Here is a 17700-nt window from a genome sequence, read left to right as displayed (position 1 = left end):
AATGTTTCTGTTTATCCTTCCTCCTCAAAGCCAGAAAACTAGATTTCATAGTAAGCTGAGTTTAGTTCTTTACAAAGGGAAAATGCCATAGAAAGCCATCATTTTCTTCCTGTGACCTTAACTTACATTATCGACTCCTGTGGGGAGTTGTCAATTAAAAGCATGGAATTTACACAAATCTAAGTCTTGGAAATCAGCCAGCAATCTGCACCGAATATGTGGGAAAACCTATTAAATAGCTTTTTAACCTTTATTACTTACCATGTTTGATTGTACAAATCTATATCCTCAGGAGACATAGGCAATGCTAATTGGGATTCATGTGAAGAAAAGAGCAAAAACCTGTTTCAACCTATGTAAACATTTTTGGTACCTCACTGAATACTTAATGTGGAATACACCAGAAGCAGGCATACTGAACAAGACCACTGAACTCAGTCCAGAAGCAGAATTTTAGTACTCTGCTCGTTCAGGAGCTCTGACAATTTATTTGCTAGTCTCAGTAATTCACTACCTCAATTATAAGATAAAACTCTCTAATGCTGTTGAATATGACTTTAAATGCTAAAGCAATACAATTAGCACAAGCTGTTATTAACAGAAGCTCTCTGTGAAAACAATGATGATCTTATTGGCTAAAAATCTTTGTGATGTATTTTTTTCTAAGGCATTTTGAGGACTATCAAAGCTATTAAGAATTTGTAACTTGGGGGTTGGGGAGTGTTATCAAGGACAGCTTTGATTATGTCAAATCAAGAAGTCTTTTTGTTGTCATGGCATTAAATTATTTGCAGAAAACAAATTTAATAATGTCACAATAGCTATGAACTTTCTGAAGACAGGCTCTAGTCTAAATTCGAAAAGTTTCCATTACTTCAGATGATGCAATTAAGGTCTTTTGTGAAGTGTTGTGTCTGCTTTCCTGTTGATAGTGTTTTCATGAATACAGTACAGCTGTTGTCTTGCTAAAATAATTAAATCATGTTCACAATGCAACTTATATGGCCAAATGCACAGGAAAATGTAACTTTTTACCATTCATACTCTTAAGTAGTTAAACCCCGGATTTTGATGCTGAGGAAATGTTCAGAGCCATGGAGCATAAGTGTATTCATCTTTCCTTTGCATTACTTTAACCTGGGGGAGTATTCAAATATTGGTTTCTTCCACCTACCTCTTTAGTTAAGCTGGTTCCCAAGTGAAGTCCTCAGGATCTGGATACAGACAATGAACCAACTAATGCTGTAAATTGAATTGGGGGAGAGAAACAGAAGGAAAATAATAATCTACTAATTATTGTCATTGTGTTGATTAATTGTCTGAGTGGACTCTCCTTAAAGACAGGGCATCAAGGCCTTGATAATTAGGAGAGAAGTATGACAGTAGGAAATAGTCAATTTTATGAACTTCAGCTTACATAAATTATTAGTTACATGAATTGTTTTTTATTTTTATAATGAGTAAACTATGAAGGAAAATAAATATAAGCATTTTCTTTAGTCTCCTTCACTATGAAAATCTATTTTGAAATAAAATATAGTATTTTTTTTTCATATACAAATTTACAGTTTCTGGTTCAACATATTCCCACTGCCCGCCCCCCACACAGAGCATGATATGTTTTTAAGTGTTTTTATTTGAGTGTCCCCACGAAGGGACCAGAGTCTTGGCACGTTGACAAAGACCCCGTGGCCCAGTCACACTCATCACTGAGGAATGATGGCTTGGTAACACAGAGCTCTGCTGCAGGACAAATGTGAGGAAATCTCACGCTCATTCTCAGAACAAATAATGTGAGGAGAGTTGCCAAAGAAACCCTAAATCCCCATGCTTTCGGTAACATTTCAGATGTAAATCTAGATCACTGCACTGTTTTGCATGTATGTTATATTCCCTTCAAAAGCTTTTTTTAAAGCAAAAATAGCTTTCGAGGGGGAGACAATGTTAGGAGATTGATTTCCAATCACCACAGTCCCTATCCCAACCCCCACTTTGCTGGCTTCCCTAGAATTTCAAGGAATAGTATATGGTCTTCTGGGATGTTCAGTGCAAACTGAAGAATATGGGCTGTGAGAATATGATCCGTAGAGTTCCTCCCAGTGCGCGGCAGAGGGGCTTTGTTTTGCCCATTATTGTTAAACTCCTGCAGCCTTCAGGGTGCTGCAGCGGATTCTGAAATGAATAAAATGTAGACTTTCCCTTCAAACAGGGTGCAGCACAGTGGAGAAATCAAGCTGATAACCTCCCCCTTTTTTGAAAAGATATTGAACTTTTAAATACACGAATAAATATATATGTCTAGAATTTAAACTCCACGAGAGCAGGATTTTTTTTTAATCAGTTGCACACCCTAGAACAACGTGGGAACTCAGTAGCCAATGAACGAATGATAAAACATTATAAATAGTGAAATATATATACAAAAACAAAGGAAAAACAGTGTAGTTGGCTCTCATTAATTTTCAGTGAGTTTATATAGAGCATCGTGTGGATATACACTCTGGTTTGTATTTCTGTTTTAATGAACATTTAGGTTCATCCAGTTTTTTAGTATTCAAAATAATGCTGTGTGATCTTTGTATATAATCATGCACTTGTGCAAAAACTTTTTGTAGGATGGATTCTCACTGGTAAAATGACTAGATCAAAGGGTATTCGCATTTTAGAATTTGATAGATACCATCAAATTGTGCTCCCATATGTTCTACTCAATTTAGAAGGAACGTCAAACATTCATTTTTTTATTCAGTTACCTTTGACAATCTGATGAAATCTTTGAATTCTCTTTCTGTAGAAACAGATGTTTTAGTATATCACAATTTGGGTTTTTTTTTAAATAACTGTAGAGGATTTATAGACACCCGTTTATCCATTCATGGATCCCAAGTTAAGAAATTCTAATAATCATAGTAGAATCTGTATGTTTGCTAATTTAAAATTCACAAGACATTGCTCAAAAATAAAATTAAGGGTCACAAATTAAATCATTTCTGTTGCTTTTAAATCATTTCTAAATAAAATTTCTGCTAATAATTTAAAAGGGACCCCAAATGGAATCAATGGAATCCAAATGCTAGTGCTGATGGTAAATGTAAAGAAAAAGTAAAAAGATCTAACAGTTTATTGCATTTTATTAGGAAAATTTTATGTGCATTTATGAATTTGGGAAAACTGCCAGTCTTAGGACATACTCCTTATGAAGATCAAAGATCTACTCTGCAGAAATTATTAAAATAAAAAACGGAGTCTGCCAGGAGAGAGAAAACCAAGTATCACTCAGTGCGTCTACATGGTTCCTGGCTATGATAAACTGGTGAAGTAGTTCTCATCTTCCAATTTATAGAAACCTTTGTTCAGTGTTCAGATCAAATGAAATTTCCTCTAAGAAGCCTTAACCAATATCCCCACGCTCATTGCTGCATGGTCGTACCACTTGGTTTACCTATTAAGCAGCTCATACAAATTCTGTCACGTTCCTGGAGGAGCAGGCCTTGTTATTTTACTATACGTTTCCCCTACAAGGAGTGTCTAGCTCTTTGCCTGTAGTAGGTATTCAGTAAATACTTGATGCATGATTGAATGTGTAAGTAGCGGACTTTTGACGTAGGCCTTGAAGGATACGTAGGAATTCAGCCAGGGCAGACAGGCCCAAGGAACAATGATAGAAGTGTAGCAGAGATGGACAAAACCTAAACTAATGGGGAAGAATTGTGACTTATCTGGCCTCATAGATCATTCTGTGCTTAGACTGTAATGAGGCATATGGTAAACTGAGAAGCTAGTTTTCAGCACCGTAATGCAAATGTTGGCATTTTTAAAACTGTATTGTTTTTACAGATCTCCCTTCTATGACATAATATGGATTATTACGTTGACCTGTACTCTACTAAAAAGATACATATTTTGAGCATTGTAATATACCAAACTTGGAACTCATGTAAAGAACATATATTAAAACATATTCTTGAGTACTAGCAGTATTTTATAATTTAGTAAGAGGGTCTTTTTCCATCTAAATATTTATTCCACAGTGGCGTAACCATTTATCTAAAAGATCTAATATAGTGCATTTACAGAATTGTAGGAACTAGTGAGAGAAGGAGAAAGGGAGCATTACTTTTTTTCATATGCATTTATGTATTTATTTATTTAAGATCAAAGGGTCACACTCTATTGTTTTGTGACTTATTTTTCACTCACAACAAGTCTTGATGAAGGAAGAATTACTCTTTGTCTTATTCGTTGGCATTACACAGTTATACTTCTATTATAATATATGATACTTCTGAAAGGCAATGCAGAAAGTGAATTTTGAACAAATGTATTCCTACCTCACATCCAGCAAACACCCAATTTGGCCTCCAACTACCAAGTTGATGAAAGGAAATTGAAAAAGAAAAAGGAGGCTGAATAACTGTTTTCTCTGTTTCTCAAAATGACATTAGATTCCATCAGATGTTTTCTCCCACCTGCCATGTATTCCAAGTTACTTGGGAATTATAGGCCCTTGTGTCACTCACACACACACACACACACAAAACAAATCTTACTTGTTATACATTGCATGACCTTGACAAAAATTTTAAACTCTAATGAACTTATGGGAGGTATTATGAGAAAAGATAACCTTGTGTCATTGAATTATAAAATTAGGTTTGGAAGACTCTTTAAAAGCATGAGCTTTACCCTCTGTTAGTAGAACTATGATATTTTATCATATTAAATAAAATATATGTGGTATGTACACTTTAGATAGTATGTTTATCAGTATAATTTGTGCTTGATTATAGTACATGAAGTAGACTTGCTAAAACAGTATTTTTTTTGTGATTTCTTGGTTTGGGTTGGATCCCAATATTTCAAAGTCAGAAATCAATCCTCCTGTTTTAGTTTAACATAATATATTTCTGCGAGGAAAACAAATTTAATAATAACCAGATGTTGTTATGTGCCGTTGCTGCCTCCATCCCTTCATTCATATTCAGTGATTCTTCACTTCCACACTAAGATTCTGTTTTACAACAACGATCCCTTTTTTGGAAACTATAGTTTTATTAAATGAATGCAGCCAATCGTTGAAGGTCTAAACCATAGTTCTCAACTAGGTGGGATCTGGGGCAGCAGTTTTGCCTCCCAGAGGTCATTTGTCAGGCCTGAAGACTTTCTTGTTGTGAAGGCTGGGAGCGGGTGCTACTGGCATCTGGTGGGCAGAGACAGGGATGCTGCTGAACATGCCTAGGCCAGCCCCCGACAGGTAAAGATTTATCCAGCTCCAAATGTCAGTGGTGGTGAGGCTGAGAAACACTGCCTGTTTTAATTACAGTTGTACAAATCTTAATTCATTAATAAAGCACACAGGGACACTAGCATGTTTATCTGTCAAAAATCAGTCAAATAAATATGAAAGGAATTTCTAAGGATAACTCTCATTTTTACCTACTTTGTCCCCCACCATTCATTTGCACAAATAAAAATTTCTCTAAAATTTCTGTAGACCTGGAATTTAGTTCTCATGTCATGAGCTCTGAGCCAGTTGTAAGGTGATTAACCCTTCTATGGCACCTACCAGACTTCCAAGCCTAAAAAAAAAATGCTTTAAAACTTATGATGCTATAAAGTATCAGTGCAATAAAACATAATTAACCACCCTAAATTACAGCATGTAAAATAGACTCCAATGAATTCTGGGGCTGTGTTATTGTATATTATTTGCTCTACTTCTGCTTGAAATGTGGTAGCAGATTCTGATTTTTAAGTGACCTCAACTCAAATGTCTATTTGTCAGTGATGCAAAGAGAATGATGACTCTGACCTTGATAGTCCTTAAGAATTACTTTATATAGAAAAAGAAACTCTCATAAATATGGCCAAAATTATTAGTTTAATTATTTTAATTAGAAATAAAAAGTGTTCGCCTAACTTCAAAAGTTTACCAGAGTCTGTTTCAGTGCCTCTTTAAATTATTTGCTGTATAAAATGCATAACTATAATTATCTTGTATTTTATGATCACTTGCCTGAGAATTCTGTGTGTCAGAATTATCTGGTCAACAGACTTATGCTCATTTTATTCCCACTGAATTCCCCTATGTAGCCTTTCTAGTTCTATTGGCTTTTTTTCATCTTTAGCTAATAACGCTTCATAAGAATGATTACATAATTGCACACTGCTTCTCAGATGTAACACATTTTCATGTTTTATTTTATATCAGGACATTTTGATAGCAACAAATAATTCATAATATTACCTTAAGTTTTTAGTACACGCTTAACACAGAAAGTGACTTAGCCCAGTTTAGATCTAACATGTCCAGACAGAACTGCATACCCTTGTGCACACACACACATTCTAGTTTTTACATTTAGCCTCTTTGAGGAAGGACATTATAGACATTCTATATTTCCAGTAGTGTCCAATAATCTCTAGGCTACAAAACCATGAATAATTTAAGCAACTACTATGATAGGGAGAAAATTGCAGGGGAATTCTAGTAAACTAAATTTAATTCAGACCTGGCAATTCAAAGATGAAATCTCTTACTTCTGTGGAAACTATAAACAATTATTTGTGTTGGCAGGTCTTTGGGTGTCACTGGCACTTCATCTCAAAGACAGAGACATCTCTAGAAATCAGGACACTAATTTATCACCAAGTCACATTTGTCTTTGCAGTACGCTATCCCTCGGGTGTTAGATATATTAGCTCTCCCAGACATGCAAGCCCTAGTCTTTCTATCAGATGAATCTGGGGGTCATTATACTCTTACCCGAAGAGGAAAGTTGATGATCATAGCAAACTTGAAAATGATTTTTCAAATCATCACGACTGTGGCTCCTAATGCCATCCAACGGATGCCATTCCTTCTGCCCTCAGTCTGTGGACCAGGGTTTCTGTCTGTAACTGTTGCCCTTTTACCTACTGCCCTCATTAGTGTCACATGTCTTATTTCCCTCGTGTTTGCTATGCTGTGAAGAGTCCTGTCCTGGCTAATTTTAGATATCAAACTGTCATGTCACTAAAAGACTCAATCCATAAACGTGCAAATACTTAAAAAAAACAACTCTCTGCTTTGTGGTCATCACAAATAAGGAAAAAGATATTTCATAGTATCATTGGCAAATCACAGAGCACCGTCAATCCTTAATTTCTCTTGCAAGAGACAGGAGAAATGTTCTCTCCTGTAGTTTCATCCATAAACTCATAAAAACTTTTGCTTTGTGTTAGTTTGTCTTCACGTAAGAAAGTGCCATCCAAACACATATCCATGGAGACGATATATGACAGCCTTTACAGTATGTGGTAGGATTAAGGATTTTCAAAGTTCCAATGTTGTCAACTCCTCCCTGATTTTCAAAGATGTTAATTTAATAACCAAAATGGAAGAGACTCCACAAGATTCAAATGAGAAATCGTCTTATTAGATGCCCATTAAGTGCCAGGCATTGTCCCTGGGATACAGAGATTAAAAATATATGATCCCTTCCCTGCTGTAACTGCACTTTCATTATGCTAATACACTGTGTACTTGAAATTCACACAGCTTCAAAATCAGTTATAAAATTTGGTGTATATATAGTGCATTAAAATTCTATATGGAAGAGGAAAGAAAAATGATCTGTAAGAAAGAGCAAACCATTATATTTTTTGAAAAAGGAATTTTTTTGTTTCCCTGTACCTAGCAAAGGACTCACCTCATTGGTACCTAAGCTCTGTAAACTGTTTTCATTCCGTGACTGGCCACGAGAGTGCCGTCAGTTGTCAAAAGAATGTGTGTTTTTATAATGGTAAGAGATAACTAGAGTGCGTGTCCTGTCATAATTTAAGGAATAGATCCAGATCATCTTGGAGTCATTATGTAGTCAAGTGTCTTGCTATATATACTATTGAAAAACAAAATATTAAATCACAAAATGGTTTCCGTGGCTTGGCAGAACTGCCCCTGTGTAGTGTATGAACAGATCTTAAAATACATGCTAGCATTTCCACATTTGGGATCCAAAGTATTGTAAAAAAACAAGTGAAATAAAGCAATTTCTGTTTTCTTTTAACATTTTTTATTGAGTTATAGTCATTTTACAATGTTGTGTCAAATTCCAGTGTAGAGCACAATTTTTCAGTTATACATGAACATACATATATTCATTGTCACATTTTTTTCCTCTGTGAGCTACCATAAGATCTTGTATATATTTCCCTGTGCTATACAGTATAATCTTGTTTATCTATTCTACATTTTGAAATCCCAGTCTGTCCCTTCCCACCCCCCAGCCCCTTGGCAACCACAAGTTTATATTCTATGTCTATGAGTCTGTTTCTGTTTTGTATTTATGTTTTGTTGTTTTGTTTTTTTAGATTCCACATATGAGTGATCTCATATGGTATTTTTCTTTCTCTATCTGGCTTACTTCACTTAGCATGACATTCTCCAGGAACATCCATGTTGCTGCAAGTGGTGTTACGTTGTTGGTTTTTATGGCTGAATAGTATTCCATTGTATAAATATACCACACCTTCTTTATCCAGTCATCTGTTGATGGACATTTAGGCTGTTTCCATGTTGGCTATTGTAAATAGTACTGCTGTGAACATTGGGGTGCAGGTGTCTTTTTGAAGTAGGGTTCCTTCTGGATATATGCCCAGGAGCGGGATTCCTGGGTCATATGGTATGTCTATTTCTAGTCTTTTGAGGAATCTCCATACTGTTTTCCACAGTGGCTGCACCAAACTGCATTCCCACCAGCAGTGTAGGAGGGTTCCCTTTTCTCCACAGCCTCTCCAGCGTATGTCATTTGTGGACTTTTGAATGATGGCCATTCTAACTGGTATGAGGTGATACCTCATTATAGTTTGGTTTGCATTTCTCTGATAATTAGTGATATTGAGCATTTTTACATGTGCCTATTGATCATTTGTATGTCTTCCTTGGAGAATTGCTTGTTTAGGTCTTCTGCCCATTTTTGGATTGGGTTGTTTGTTTTTTTCTTACTAAGTTGTATGAGCTGCTCATATATTCTGGAGATCAAGCCTTTGTCAGTTTCATTTGCAAAAATTTTCTCCCATTCTGTACGTTGTTTTTTTGTTTTACTTATGGTTTCCTTTGCTGTGCAGAAGGTTGTAAGTCTCATCAGGTCCCATTTGTTTATTCTTGCTTTTCTTTCTATTGCTTGCGTAGACTGCCCTAGGAGAACATTTTTGAGATGTATGTCAGATAATATTTTGCCTATATTTTCTTCTAGGAGGTTTATTGTATCTTGTCTTATGTTTAAATCTTTGATCCATTTTGAGTTGATTTTTGTGTATGGTGTAAGGGAGTGTTCTAGCTTCATTGATTTACATGCTGCTGTCCAGTTTTCTCAATACCATTTGCTGAAGAGGCTGTCTTTATTCCATTGTATATTCTTGCCTCCTTTGTCGAAGATTAGTTGACCATAAGTTTGTGGGTTCATTTCTGGGCTCTCTATTCTGTTCCATTGGTCCATATGTCTGTTTTTGTACCAGTACTATGCTGTTTTGATGACTGTAGCTCTGTAGTATTGTCTGAAGTCTGGGAGAGTTATTCCTCCAGCCTCTTTCTTTTTCTTCAGTAATGTTTTGGCAATTCTAGGTCTTTTGTGATTCCATATGAATTTTACTATGATTTGTTCTAGTTCTGTGAAATATGTCCTGGTTAATTTGATAGGGATTGCATTATATCTGTAGATTGCCTTGGGCAGTGTGACCATTTTAACAATATTGATTCTTTTAATCCAGGAGCATGGGATATCTTCCCATTTTTTAAAGTCTTCTTTAATTTCCTTAAATCAGTGTTTTATAGTTTTCTGTGTATAAGTCTTTCACCTCCTTGGTTAGATTTACCAATAAATACCAAAATAGTTATTTTATTACTTTGGGTGCTATTTTAAAGGAGATTGTTTCTTTACTTTCTTTTTTCCATTTATTCATCATTAGTATAAAGAAATGTAACTGATTTTTGAACGTTAATCTTGTAACCTGCTACCTTGCTGAATTCTTCAATTAGTTCTAGTAGTTTTTGTGTGGATCTTTTAGGTTTTTCTATATATAGTATCATGTCATCTGCATATAGTGACACTTTTACCTCTTCTTTTCCAGTTTGGATCCCTTATATTTCTCTCTCTTGCCTGATTGCTGTGGCTAGGACTTCCAAGACTATGTTGAATGGGAGTGGTGAGAGTGGGTAGCCTTGTCTTGTCCCAGATTTTAGTGGGAAGCTTTTGAGTTTTTCACCGTTGAGTACCATGAAATAAAGCAATTTCTTAACTGTCTTTGGTTTGCCGGTCTGCAGCCACATGTCTAAACCCTCACAACTTTTATTTTAACAAGGCTGAAGAGACTATTTATTTATTTACAGTCTTATGCTCTTTACTGGTTTAAAATAAAAAGAAATTAAAGTTAAAGTATGGAGGACACTGAACAATTAAAAATTATTGATAAAAATTATGTTTCCATTATAAAATAAATACATAATGAACGGTTTTAGTAAAACCTTTGTCTCAAATAGCAAAATGAAAACACATTCTTATGGCTTATATTTTGTATTCTTTATTTAATATGCTGGAAACCAGTTGTTATGTGGCATTTTTACATGAAATTTGTGTTCTTTGTAATGCTTTTGTTCACTGGAGTAAAGTTACTTTAAAGAAAAGTAGCTTCCTCAATTGACAGAATTTTAAAATAGGAATTTTATTACCTTTTTCTTTATTTACTAATGTTAATGATTTTATCCCTACTTGAAATTTTTGTACATATTGTGATTGATGAGTAACAGTGAAAGATAGTATCCACCCTGTCTTTCTTCAGAAAGTCCTATGATGGTCTTATTTATGTGTTGCAAATTGCCTTAGCTTTGCATTTTAGCACCACCTGGTGGACAAAATATCATTTTTCCTCCACAGTTTAAAATAGCTCCATCACACTCTCTCCAATTATGACATATCTTAACAGATATTTGATTGTAAAAATATTTAACCTTAAGGATAATTGTAAACAAAATAAAGTAAAGAGATCTGAGATATTTCCTAAGTACTATACTATTGCCAAGTTAAATGCCTGTTTTTTTTAATTTCATGAATATATAGCATGCTTTTGAATAGCGTGTTTTTTAATATATGCAAAAATGTGAGTATTGCTGACAACTTAATTATTTATCATTTATAGTTTTTCTCAATAAAGAATTAAATAAGACCAGGAAGTTTTCTGTACCTTAGGAGCAGCTATAGCTAAAATTAGATTGTCTACCAAAAATGCAGGGCAAGCACTTTGTAAACGCTTTCCAAAGAATTTTCATACTACACATTCTTATTGTGTTAATATTTTACGTATAATTCAAATTAAAACTAGTGTTTTAACCATTGCTCCTCTAAAGTAGGCCATTTTCAATGCTCATTCTCCTACTTGTCTTTAAAATCCAGTTGTAGTCTTTTATGTGTAAGTTCTTAGTATTTAATAGTTTAAAAAGTTTTCCAGAAGTTAAATTTGATAATATTTTTGAACGAAAGACACAAGTTTATTTAAAGCTAGTTTTGAGAATTTTAAGCATGTCAATCTTTGTATAGCCCTACACTTCCATGAAATACAGTGAATTTTTTTTTCTTATGAAATACAGTGATGGAGAAAATACACCCTCAAATTCCACTCTGTTCCTTTGTCACACGCTACTTATCTATTCGCTGGCAAAACGGGAGGGGTCTCTAGATTTGAATTGTGTGACATTCAAAGGCTTAGTAGCTAAATAAGACCTGTTGATATTTAAATAGGAAATATGTTCTAACCACATACTTGTTGCATGCCATTTAAGATAAAATTATAATAATCTTCATTAAGACATGCATCTTGAACTGAAGTTGTTTACTTTGTTACTTCAAGGAAACACTTAAAAATCTCTCTCTCTCTTTTTTCTCTTTTTTCTGAAGGTCTTGGATGGTACACTGTAAACTCAGCGTATGGAGATACCATTATTATGCCTTGCCGACTCGATGTACCTCAGAATCTCATGTTTGGCAAATGGAAATATGTAAGTGTGACCTACCTTGGACTTGGTTGATTGCCTCTAGTGTTTGAGAGAAAATTCCTTCTGTGAGTAAATGTGAATTTCAAATGAACATAATGGCAATATTCAACTGTGGGTATAAATGTAGGAAGGTAGAAATAATGTGTTGAATATGCCAAAAGAATAATTCCTGAGTCTTGCATAGCAAAGGCTATTTTAAAGTAAAGCCAACAAACACGTAATTCTTAGATCATATTAGTCTGCAGTATTCACGCTGAAGTGTTCAAGGCAGAAGAAAAGGTGGAGTTCCAGAGCAGAATTTGTGGAAGATAGGACAGAACTTGGGGAAAGACAGCAGCCTTTCTGTACGTACTTGTTTTGTTTGGTTTGGTGTGGTTACTGCAGAGGTAAGATGCACAGTAGCCAGATCACCCAAATGCTCACTCAGAATCAGTCACCTGCATTAGAAGCCTGTTTCTGGTACTTGGTCTTAGAACTGAGTTGATATGGTTGGTCCTTTTTAAATTTAACACTGCTTATTTTATTCATTTCTTGCAGATAACAAAATCATTTTCTCAGGTAGCAAGGTAGAGATGGGTCTGGAAATGGAGGGTAATATCGCAGTAGGTGAGATGGAAAGGCTAGGTAGCTCTGACTGATAAAATATCCTAATTCAATTGCCAAAACCAACAAAAGGTGTCTGTGTGGCACAATTTTCAAGAGACTCCCAATAGTTTGCAAGATTAAAGCCGACATGTTTCACGGAACACAATTGGCACATTTTCCCTACTTCCTTGAAATGTTAAAAGGTATTTGAATAGGAAAATATTTGATGGTCAAATAATTTTTCAGAAGTATTTTTATTGCAATACTTCTCAGAGCCTTTGCTATATTAAGATACATTATGAATTGTCTGAATTTGGCACATTTCTTAGGTTTATTGAACCACACCATTTTTTCCACTCAGATACCTGCAGGAATGAATTTTCTGCAGAATAGAAATGTGCATAAGTTAGACCCTAAGGGTGGTATGACACGGTACTTTAAAATAGGGGTCTGGCTGGAGTCAGTCTGACAAGTTCTACCGTGTACTCTCTGTGGGCTTCTGGACAAGTAGATTAATCCCCATTTGATCAAGGATAAAGTGAGAATGATGATGGTCTTCCTTACACTGTTTTGAGGGTTACATGCAGTGACTCTTATCAGAATACTTCCCTGGTTCTTGGCACATGGTAATTGTGTGAAGAGGGTAAGCTATTAGGATGGTGGGGCTGCTAAGCTCTAGAGAGGCAGCTGGAAGCAGGAGGAGGAGAGGCCGCAAGCACCGTCTGTGCTCTCCCCCCCCGTCATCCGGCTCACAGCAGGTAATTCTGAGCTATTTCTGGTTCCTGATAAAGATGGGAAAATGAAGGTGAGGCCTATGTGGACGAAGTCTGTCTGTACCCCTAAAATTCCAAAGGTCTGGGAGACTACCATCTAATTCACCCTGGAGTCAAACTTAGTGCCTAGAAAAATGGAATACAGGTGGTGAAAAACTTCTGTGATCATAGACGTTCCCAATGATAGCCCAGGGAACAGTTTTCACCCAAAGTGAAGTGGCACAATGGCAGTGGAAACTAGCAATAGTTGCCATTTTCAAATCGTTACTGAAACAGGAAGCTTCAGGAATAAACTGATGAGATACATGTGAGGTACCACATGCTCTAGAAGCAGTCTGGATTTGCAGACACAGTGCACAACCTCTAACTGGTTGTAACCTGAGACAGAGGGCAGATTTGAAAGGAGTGAAAGGGAGCAAACACTGAGGTAAGATGGATTCGTTTCTCCCCTACTGCACGGTAACCTCCCCACGAATGGAGATCACAGCTCCCTGTGCAGCCCTGCCCACTCTACTCCCACCACCTCCTCACCAGCACCGGCTTCTCTCTTGCTGGTACAGAAGAGGCGTCTCTGTCGAGAGTGATATAGTGCAGTATTAACGGAGCCAGGCTGTGAAGCTCCAGTCTTGGTGCTGCTGAGATACACTAGCTGGGGCCTTAGACCAGCTATTTAACCAGCCTCTGCCTCCATTGTCTAATCTGTAAATGGAGCCAATGTTGTAAGTCTAGTTTACAGGGTTGTTGTGAGTATTACATCCATTAATGCATGGGAAGCCCAAAGAAAGTACCTGGTGTATAGTTACTAATTAATAGCTATTAAAGTTTGATGACTTATTTCTTGCATAAGTGAATAAATATGGAAATATAAGGTACTGGTCTAACATATTTCTCTTAATGAAGGAATGATGTAGGGCAAGGATTTGCGTTGTAAACCTGTGACAAAATCAAAAGGTTTAATGAGAATAGTATTGATATATTCAGATAGTCAACCAACAAGAACTCTTGGACTCCAAGGTTAACTTAGTCATTGTCTTAGCGTGGGCTGCTAGAGCAAAATGCCACGGACCGTGCGGCTTAAACAACAGACACTTACTTCTTGTGGTTCTGGAGGCTGGCACTGGCAGATTCCGCTCTTGGTGGGGGCCCCCTTCCTGATTTGTAGAGAGCTGTCCTTTGCTGTGTGTTCACATGACCTCTTTGTGCTCTCATGGAGAGAGAACGAGCGAGAGCTAATGTCTTTTCCTCTTCTTATAAGGGCACTGATCTCATCATGAGGGCACCATCTCCGTGACCTCATCTAAACCTAACTACCTTGCAAAGGCCCTGCCTCCAAATACCATCACAGTGGGGATTAGGACCTAGACATATAAATTTGGGGCAGGACACAAATATTTACTCCATAACAGTATAAATATTAATATTTTTTAAAAATATTACCCCCATAGCACCTTGGAATTTGTCATGCACTTTAAAACATTTTATCAACAAAGGCCTTGCAAAGCATATAGAAGACAGATTGGCCCTTATTTTAGGTTATTGCTTATTAGGTAAGAGAATGTTTGTGGGAGCAGGGGAAGAAATGAAGTCTGTATCTCAGTGCTCTGGCATAATTGTGTATGCCAGATTATGTTTTCTTTTGGAATGAGTTTTTATATAAAGCCCTTTGAGCTAACTTTTATGACTCAGGTAGCAAAACTATGGATTTTAGTGATTAATCTGATTCTGTTCCTTAATGGACATGATCGTTTCACAAGGGCAAATACTGTTCCTCCATGAAGACTCGTTAAACTGTGTTATGTGTAAAGGTCAGCTCTGTCAATTCTGGCTAAAACTGAGAGGTGTGGATGTTTAAAGTATGCAGATCAAAGTAATGAACATGCAGAATATAATTGCCCAAGATTTTTAAATGAGTGTTTGCAGCTCAAGTGTGTGCTTGCTGTGATAGTTAGCTGAAAGTCATTTTGTAACATAACACTAATAGGTTTGTTTTCATCCATTTTCTTCTTTCATATCAGACATAAGGCCAGCCCTTGTCAGTTTCAAAACAGTTACTAATTCTGTCCTCCAGATGCGAGAAAAGCTCAGATTCCTAAAGCTCTATCCTCTCATTTTCTTATATTTCAGTTGATGCCAGTAAAAGAACTTACGGCTTCTCTTGTGAAGAGTAGTTTTCTCTTCCAAAGATTTATGGGAGGCTCATATCCGAAATTCTTCTTCTTGGGCAGAACTACAAATATTGGTGGAATAATATGGCCAAGGAAATTTTGTTGTTCTGGTTGTCATCCTGAGACATCTGAATACACCTGTTTTTAAAAATGTATTATTATCTTAATCTTTAGGAAAAGCCGGATGGCTCCCCAGTATTTATTGCCTTCAGGTCCTCGACGAAGAAGAGTGTACAGTATGATGATGTACCAGAATACAAAGACAGATTGAGCCTCTATGAAAACTACACCTTGTCGATCAGCGACGCAAGGATCGGTGATGAAAAGAGATTTGTGTGCATGCTAGTGACGGAAGACAACGTGTTTGAGGCCCCTGCAGTGGTCAAGGTGTTCAGTAAGTAGCCCGCAGTGCAGCTGCTAAGCAGGGTTGACGACTGGTGCTAGGAAATGTTCTTTAGAAAGAAGGCTGTGAACCCTGTGGTGTCTCCACAGCAGGCATCTATGTGAGAGGACTTCTAGAGATCTTCCTTCTGCTCGTGCATGCTGTCAGCGAGGAAAACAAAAATCCTTGAAATTCGAATAGGAGCTTTGCAGTGAGGAACTATAAGAATATTCTATCATTTTGTCGGGTGAAATTTCCTGTGATATGAAGTACTACTAAATGAAACCTGGCCTGTGATACTTACTTTCACTGACATGCACAAATAAATGTTCTGTGATATATGTATACACAAACACACACACACAGAGATACATGATATATACACATAATCATACATATCATGCCTACATATACATGTACATTAGGCTGAACCATACATTGTCTTTTGATATATAAAAATAGCAAAATACAAGCGAAATATATAAGCCTTCTACATATATATGGACACACACACATACACACATACACACACACACACACACACACACATCCTGACCTTTAATGCTTAATGTTTGCTGATTTACTTCTTGAAAGTGTTCCGGTAGTTTAGAAAATTGCCCTGAAATAAAGAAGTTCTCCACACGCTGAGTGTGTATGTGAAATACATCAAGAGGAAAAAACAGAGTAGGGGTAGAAGAGAAGGTTGTAGGAGAAACTTGGAGTAATTACTGCAAGTTGCTTTGCCTAATGATAATACCTAGTTAATGTTAGTGTGCAAATGGCTATGCAGATGAATGACTTGAGAAGTTCCAATGAAAACACTTCATCTTTTAATAGTCAAATAAAGAGTCCCACCCTCATTACATCATTGTATCTTAGAAATTAGAAGGAGAAAAATAGGTCTCAAAAGTTTTAGAATGCTTGTCTTTTTTAATTGGGGAAGAAGACCTCGATTTTCAGTTTTCCCCTCTGCTTTCTGATAACTTGACAGCACCTAGAAATTATTAAAATAAACAGGGAAGAAAGAAACCCAGAGGGCCTTGCTGCTCCAGCCAGTAACTGGATTTTTCCTGTTTCTCTTGTAATTGCCTATGCAGCTAACTGGGACGGTCCCTTAAGCATTTATATAGACTTCAAAGCTCCTGTGGGCTCCTGACAAGGATTCAAAGAGTGCTTATACTATCAAAGGAACCTTTGTTCTCCAGAAGAACCTTGTAAAAGCATATTACACGTTTCAGTTGATTAGCTTTCAGCTTAGAAGGCACCTTCCAGAAGCCATCCACTCTTCTCAATCATTTTATGAATCAAACTAAGTACCAGGGTTTTCCCGGTCATGTCCCATCCCACTGAACACACCAGATAATTTGCATCCTGTATTTGCCAATGTCCCATGTACTTTTTCCCTTTCTTTTCTTTTGTTTCACTTTGATGCTATTAGGAAGATGGATGATGCACTGCTAGAAACACTTTTTCTAAAGAGAGCAACCAAAATTTTTTAATGAGGCCGTGACGTCATAAATAGAAGTATACAACAGGAACGTACTGAGGTACAGAGATTAAGTCACAGCACTCTAAAGGTTATGTGTATTGATTTGTCACTTTCAGTTTTCTCTTGTTACTGTGTTAAAATTACCAAATATCAAGGCAGTGTACAGGAAAGTTGAGAAAATCCGGGTTGTTCCATTTAGAAGAAACATTTGTGACAATTTTCAAAATGTAAGTTTTTAAAATACCATACTGAACAAAAATTCAGTTGGCCGAATTCAA

The 17700-nt window shown here is 36.5% G+C and overlaps 1 protein-coding gene across 2 annotated transcripts in view; it reads left to right on the top strand.

Annotated features, from left to right (window-relative positions):
* ALCAM (activated leukocyte cell adhesion molecule) overlaps nt 1–17700 on the top strand; it is a 184823-nt gene that overhangs the window by 126664 nt on the left and 40459 nt on the right. For both annotated transcript variants that reach the window (XM_031672187.2, XM_006208026.4), the window contains exons 2-3: nt 11931–12031; nt 15726–15945. In XM_031672187.2, the coding sequence (XP_031528047.1) occupies nt 11931–12031; nt 15726–15945 (321 nt within the window). The remainder of the gene's footprint in view (nt 1–11930; nt 12032–15725; nt 15946–17700) is intronic.

The sequence above is a fragment of the Vicugna pacos genome, chromosome 1 (genome assembly GCF_048564905.1).
Source record: "Vicugna pacos chromosome 1, VicPac4, whole genome shotgun sequence".
NCBI lineage: Eukaryota > Metazoa > Chordata > Mammalia > Artiodactyla > Camelidae > Vicugna > Vicugna pacos.
Note: the sequence above shows the minus strand (reverse complement) of the source record. Positions and strands in the feature narration are given on the sequence as shown.